At 44.0% G+C, this 7115-nt stretch overlaps 1 protein-coding gene across 1 annotated transcript in view; it reads right to left on the bottom strand.

Annotated features, from left to right (window-relative positions):
• Positions 1–2178: 2178 nt before the first annotated feature.
• The window catches only part of LOC109905702 (TNF receptor-associated factor 4-like), a 43164-nt gene continuing 38227 nt past the window's right edge, over positions 2179–7115 (bottom strand). Inside the window, exons 5-7 of the mRNA XM_020503229.2 lie at positions 6751–6912; positions 5890–6045; positions 2179–5176 (exon numbers count right to left, since the gene is read on the bottom strand). Coding sequence (XP_020358818.1) covers positions 4544–5176; positions 5890–6045; positions 6751–6912 — 951 coding nt within the window. The 3' untranslated portion in view covers positions 2179–4543. The remainder of the gene's footprint in view (positions 5177–5889; positions 6046–6750; positions 6913–7115) is intronic.

Below are 7115 nucleotides of genomic sequence, written 5' to 3'. Positions count from 1 at the left end.
ACTTGCACACACTGTATATACACTTTTATATTGTGTTATTGACTGTACGTTTGTTTATTCCATGTGTAACTCTGTGTTGTTGTTTGTGTCTCAATGCTTTGCTTTATCTTGGCCAGGTCGCAGTTGTAAATGAGAACTTACTTGCGTACCTGGTTAAATAAAGGTGAAACAAAATAAAAAAAATGTCCATTGTAGATAAACATCATGTCGTCTGGTTTGTATGGGATCAAGGGCAACGTTGAGTGAAAGCACCTGGATGGTTATCAATGTCCCCATCTCTCATCGTAGTTTCACTATTTCACATTGAAGTAAGGAGAGCAGCAACAATTGTGGTTGTGTTGAAAAAAAAAACATATAAATATGACTGAGCAACAGTTTCAATTGAATAACTCCCTGAATCAAAGCAGTGTCTATCCCGAGGTCTCTGGTCTTGGGAGCTCTGCTCAGCTACAGTATGCAGAGAGTGAGAGGGCTGCTCTCTGTGCTCCTGGGGCAGTTTTCTGATCTATCTGAAAGCTGCAACTGAAAAAGAGCCAGTGTGCTAATGAGGACAGTCAGCCACAACACTGAACATCACAGATTTGACATGTGGGACAGAGGAGGAAAGAATCAATTTTGGTCAAAGTGAATGAACTGCTGTATGCATATTTTGAGTTAAGTGGCATGATATCCACAATTAGATTGTTTAAATTACCAGCACCAGCACTTGACATTGTGGGTATAGTACAGTACTGTATATAAAAACAGTTGGAAAACCTCTGTTGGATCAGCTAGATCTTCAACCATATTGCCTGTAGCCAAGGAGCAAGGCATCTGTCAGACAGAGTTCTGAGGAGACCACTGCGGTGCTGGGCTGTTTCCTCAGCCTCTCAGTTAAGATGTTGATCAGTCAGGGGATGTGTTTCCTCACCGCTGGAGGACACAGCCGGGCCGAGCCACACACCACTCCACTTAACCTCTATCCTGCTCCACACCAGTCATTGTTTAACTTCAACATGAGGGAGACGACAGCATGGCATCGCTACACAAACCCACACCACAACTCTTTGATGTGTTTTATGGCAGAGGAAAGCCTTATGGGCTGTGCTGGGTCCTCCCTCTTTACTCAGCCTTTCACCCAACCTGCTCTGACACTCCACTCATGTTCCTCACGTTGACGTTGACCAAAGTCTGGGTGAGCTAACCTATAGGGAACAACACTGTAGTGTGAGAGCTTGGGTGTAGACCACCCGAGGGCTCTTTTACCAGGCGAAAAGTCACATGAGAGAGAGAAGCCAAAGGATAGTACTGTATAGTACATTGAGCAGTGGCTCCATAACACGTGACTAATCTGCTCCACTACTGTCGACATGTAATTATCCTTTTCTATTTTGATGCTGCTGCACAGCCCCAGAGCAGCACGAGCTAGGCTGTTGTTTGAACTCCCAGCGCCAGGAACGTTTGAGGCTGTCACTATGGCTTTTGGTTATTATGCTTAACTTTGTATAAGGCAGCTCAAAATGAAGCCATTCTCTCTGTGGAAAGCCATTAGTCTGGGGACAGACAGAGGGGATTGTCCTACCCAGAGAACCCCTTGTAGTGAAATTCATACCACTGAAAACATTGCCCACAGCAGGGAAACATATTTTGTCATGGGAACAATTTTCCCATAATGATAAATAAGTAGCCATTTAAAGAGAAATGTAAGTAGGACTATGCACAAATATCCTGGAGAATTGACAGTGGAGTGAGTGTGTGCCATTCCACATCACCCTTTGTGTAACTTCATAAGTTTTACTTTTGAGAAAAAAGTTCCCCAAACTATTCTAAAACAAGTGAAGAAAGAGTTTCCTTCCTGAGGGATATTTGAGTTAACGGAGGTAAAAGCTAATTTTCCCCTTCCCTAAACTCCACATTCAACATCATTCAAGCTGAGAGCTACAGCAAACTCCTGGCATCACATCAAAGCAGGGCAAGCGTCTGCCTCGCTTCCTCTCTCTCTGCCCCCTTTCCTCCGTTCCCTCCATCTCTGGATGTGTTGGACCAGAGAGGGAGGAAGGGAGGCAGGGAAGCGACCAGGAGGGCTTTGTGTTGTAATCAGATGGGGCCTGCTCCTTAGACAACACTACTGTGATAATTCAATTCAGACTAGATGCTTGGAGTGGGTGCTCAGTATGGGACTAACTAAAACAAGTGAAACACGGTGGGACAAGAGATTTTATTGATAAACTTGAAGTGCTGAAAAAGGCAGGAATTTCAGACAGAAATTGCACCTTTTCATCAAGGAAGCAAGAGTTAAGGTAACATTTGCTGTAGTTTAAGACAAGTTGTCAGCCTACGAGACAGCTGAGCCAGGCACTGTATCTAGCGTGGTTTACTGTATGTGTTACAAGAGGAGCAGAATCATCAATGTGATCAGTAAAACATTTTCTGGTGGGGAAGGGTTCAGCTGAGAGGCCAAACTGCCTGACAATATTCATGTGGATGAAAGCTGAGAAGTCAGTAGGTGATGCAAACACTCAGACATACTGTACAACTACATAAAGAGTAAATTAGCAGCATAGTGAAGAAAGATGTAATAGAGGGTATTTTATTTTAAAAGAGAAATTGAGAAGCACTCAACATATTAAAACATCTTTGCCATCTAGTCAATCAAGCTTAAGTGATGTTCTTTAAAATAATACATTTTAAAGACAAAGTAATACAGACAGAATATGAGATCCAAACAAAACAATTATTCAGATTCAGAAGAGATTCAACTTTTTTTTTTAAGTGTCCATAAAATCCCTAAGCTCAACCCCGACTCGCCAACAAAAAGTTTTATAAAACATTTAAGTACTTCGCAAAATACATAACCTTACAAAATGTTCTTTTTTTTAGTTCTTTAAAATCACTGTAAAATATTGGCTGGTATTATAGCAAGAAACCAGGAATTTTAATGTAGAAAAAAAATGACAGAATGGGCTTCTGCATTTTTTACATCAGTATTATTCACATTATGTCATGAATGTTTGATCAAGTCCTCCACTGCGGGTGTTACTGGTCTGATGGAGCCTCTGACTGGTGTATTGCACATGGCTGCTCCTCTTCAACCTCTCCTCGTGACCAGCTTATGTGCTGAGATGAAGATGCACACTGGTGGCCATGGTAACCAGCAGCGCCACACCATTGAGATGCAGTCTGTCCTGAGGTACCCACACGTCATTCTCAGGTGGGAACCAAGGCATAAACCACATTTAAACAGCCCCCATTCCCGCCTGGGCTGACTTAAAAACAATGCACTTCAGTTCACAGACCTCCGTTAAGCTAATTCACTCAAATGTCTTTCGGTATATGACATATTATCAACAAATGTTGCTCATATTTTGCAAATATAAAAAGAATTTGGTTCCATTTAACAGGTCCTCCACTGCAAAAAAGCCCTCAGTATCGGGGGAAAAGATTTCAAGAATACAGGTTACAGTACAAAAATGTGGTCCACGTTGAATCTCATTGAAACATGCATGTTTTTCTGTTGATGTCTTCGAGCTCATCTCTCCCCTACCTACGTGCCTACCTGCCTACCAACTAAGACCCAGCCCTCATGGCTTTCCCTTCACACTTAAGTACACATGTACCATATCGCCTCTTGACAAGACTGAGTGGATTCGATTCAGTTCTACACATTCAAAGACCGTCATACATTAATTAGCACCTTTGACCAACAATGCACAGGAACCCATCTACTGTATCTATCCTCTCAGGACTCCACAGGAGATGTCTTTCAGAGGCCTATAAATCTACCTGTGACAAATGATTGTTGTTTTTTGTCTAAAGGTCATGATCCTCTCATTCATAAGCAATTTCCAAATGACGAACTGTAGACAGCGAGTGATGGAACAATGACAAGAAGAAACAAACTTAATTCACAGCTGTAATATTGTTTGCTGACAATAAGCTTAACAGCAAATCTCAAATTCGCTACCAAGAGCTTTGCATTTGTTAAGGGATCAGTGGGAGATACTGTTAGAGCATGTAAACAGAAGGCAGTTGGGTTTGAGAGTGTGATGAGCTCCTTCCAATAGCCTGAGGTTTTCTCTATTCTATAGACCGCTCGTGACCAGATACGATGGTTCAAACCAGAGCCGAAAACACTAGGCTTAAGGACGCCTTCCACCTCCAGAACATCGCTCTATCCTTCCTTAATATTTACCTGTGCTGCAGAAAAACAACAAAATACAACTTAAAATAAACTCTAGGCACTGTTGATTTACAAGGCTTTCTGTTGCAGATAGAGAAGAACATTTTTAGAAAACAAACACTTAAAAATAAGAATCAGAAAGTGATGGTTTCTGCATACCAAACACTTAGAATTCTCCTCCATTTAAATATAGTGGGGTCCTCCAACACAACCCAACAGACTAGCAGCTCTAAGTCCTGCAGTGGAGTGGCTGTATGGATTTGGACAGTTATTCAGTGTTTAAAGGATAAGTGTGGTGAAGTTCTCAAGGTAAGTGTCATATCAGTCTCAAGCCTGTCTTTCACCCTCCTTTCCCTTCCGATAAACCAAAAACCATCTCTTCCCTCAGGCCATAATTTTCTGGGGGATCTCTATGGAAGCCTTGAGGAAGATGGAGTTGTCTCTGACATAGTTCCTCTTCTTGATCTCTTCATGGGAGATGAACTTGGGGTAGCCAAAGCCCAGGGTGCTCTCGTCCAGCGAGTTGCGGGTGCTGCATGGTTTCTGGAAGTTCTTCCAGTTGGGGTCAGGATTGAAGGTCTCTGTAATGTGTTGGGGCTTGGACAGCGACGGGTCGCTCTGGTCCATGATGGAGAAGGTCACCTTGTAGGAGAAGGGCCACTCAAGCAGGTTGTCGTACTCCCCTGGCAGTACACGGATGTAGATGGACAGGTGTGAGCCCTCCCCACTGCCATTACCATTGAGAAACGCAGACACCTGCAACTTATAGCCATAGCGATGGGTATAGAAGGGCGGGCTGAAGAACTCATGGTTGTTCCGGAGCTTGGCCTCCTGGAGTTTCCGGGAGTAGTCGCTGAGCTTCCAGATGAGCACTCCATCGTTGCTGACTGACAGCTCCTCCATCTCCCTCCGCAGCTCCAGGATCTCCTGCCGCTGGCGCCCCACCAGGCTGCACATCATGGTCAGGTGGGACTTGGTCGTGTCCTCCAGGTGACGACCGATCGCTAGTTTTGGGCACTGCAAGGAGAGAGGAGAGACTGGTTAGGGAAAGGTCACTGTGTGTAGCAAGGAGGGTGAAACTCTGTATAGTACAAACTCTGTATATAAATGTGTTGTGTTTAATAATGTGGTACAGTATGCACATCACACTAAATTGTTTTGTCTGTTTGAGTTTCACATTCAAGCCTCCTACAGTAAGTGAATGTTGTCTGTCTGCTGATCAGCTGCTCTTTTGGGAGCCCTGCCATACACATTTGTGTTTGGTGTACTGAACATCTGCACTCTTGGTTGTACTCTCTCGCCTGATGTCTTCGTGGTCAGGGAGAGAGTCATTTATGCATTTGTCAGACCATGTGCATTACTTTGCACTGAGCTTTCCAAACTCGCTCCCATTTCAAACTGAAGGAGAGAAGCTGACAACACAAAGCATGAAGCCTGTTTTCTCTGACTCTGGGAGCTCTCCACATTTTCTCAGATTGACGTCAGTTTCAAAAATAGACCTAAATACGCTGTCAGAGCGGAGGAGAAGTGTGACTCTCATTAAAATAGAGCCTAGAGGCACAGACGGGCAGACAGTGATGTATGCTGGAGACAATCATCGCTTTGGACATAAGTTACTGGGTTTCAACGCCACCGGAGCATGAAGCATAATAATCCAAATATTATTGAGTTATTCTCAATGAGGGTCTGAAATAATAAAAAGCAGCTAGATCGCAGCAGGTCAGCCTTACCCTGTGTTTGCAGCCAGCATCTTTGAAGGGGCAGAGGATGAGGGCACTGCCACAGTTCTCCTTCACGTGATTGGCCAAGTCCTCCCGGGCAATGTTGGGGGTCCCACACTGGTTTGGGCATGCAACTGGAAACCGAGGGCAGTGGTACTGATGGTTCTGTAGGGCAAAAAAAAAAGATCAAATGTATTATTTAATTTATTACATTATGTACTTTACACAGCAGAATCACTGTGAGTGATTAAAGATTGTTGTGTATCATATTGAACAAATGACTATCTATTAAAATGTATGAATGGGATAAACAATTTGATTATGGAGCTGATGTCTGCATCATAAAGCATGTGCTCTGAGAGGGAGACATGATGAATAAACTGCAGGTATGAGAGAAGAGGAGAGTGGGAGTGGCTGGCCAGCCGCTGGGCCTGAGGACAGGATGTGTGCAGAGACAGGTGCTGCCGGGGGTGGACGCAGCCAGCACAAACTACGGGCTGGCACAGAGAAGTGAGCACCATAGAAGCCAGTGTTCATGCAACCATGGGCCCAGTGCCATCCTGCTCTACAGAGACTGAGAACCCTCCTTCATCCACGACAGACTGCACTGTTCTTTCATCACACACAGTCAAATAGGGGAAGGACTCCTAACAACCCTCCAGAATAAACCTTCAAAACATTTAATTCTCACAGGTCTGAGTTTGGGCACCAATTTAGGTCTAGCCTTCCAATACAAATACTACATTGATGGGAAAGAAAATGTACCCATTAATCACGTGATGAAAAATGTGATTGTAAAACAAGACACGCAGGAGGAGAAGTTCTAGAGCTTGTTCGGTTAGAGGAGGTGTGTTGGTGTTGTTGACTAACCTGGATGGTGTCGAAGACAAACTCCTTGCCACAGTACTTGCAGGGCTGCGTGCGTTTGGGACACTCAGCCAGACTGTGCTGGGACAGGAGCCGACGCATCATCCGCGCACCACACTTATTCTCACAGTACACACTCTCCTGGGGACAAATACCTTGGTGGTTCTGGGAGAAAAGACAGGACACACAAACAGGTCACAACACAGCAGTGACATCACAACCTGCAAAACTACCAGCAAAACTACCAAGCTTTCAGCGCAGTTCATCATAATTGTGACTCTTTTCAAAAAGCTAGGTGTATGTCGCACGTCCCTACTTCACAGGAGAGACATTTTAATGTATTTGGAAACATTCTTATGAAAATGTGT

Source organism: Oncorhynchus kisutch, linkage group LG15, assembly GCF_002021735.2.
Source record: "Oncorhynchus kisutch isolate 150728-3 linkage group LG15, Okis_V2, whole genome shotgun sequence".
NCBI classification, from domain to species: Eukaryota; Metazoa; Chordata; class Actinopteri; order Salmoniformes; family Salmonidae; genus Oncorhynchus; species Oncorhynchus kisutch.
This window is presented reverse-complemented; position numbering and strand designations above follow the sequence as displayed.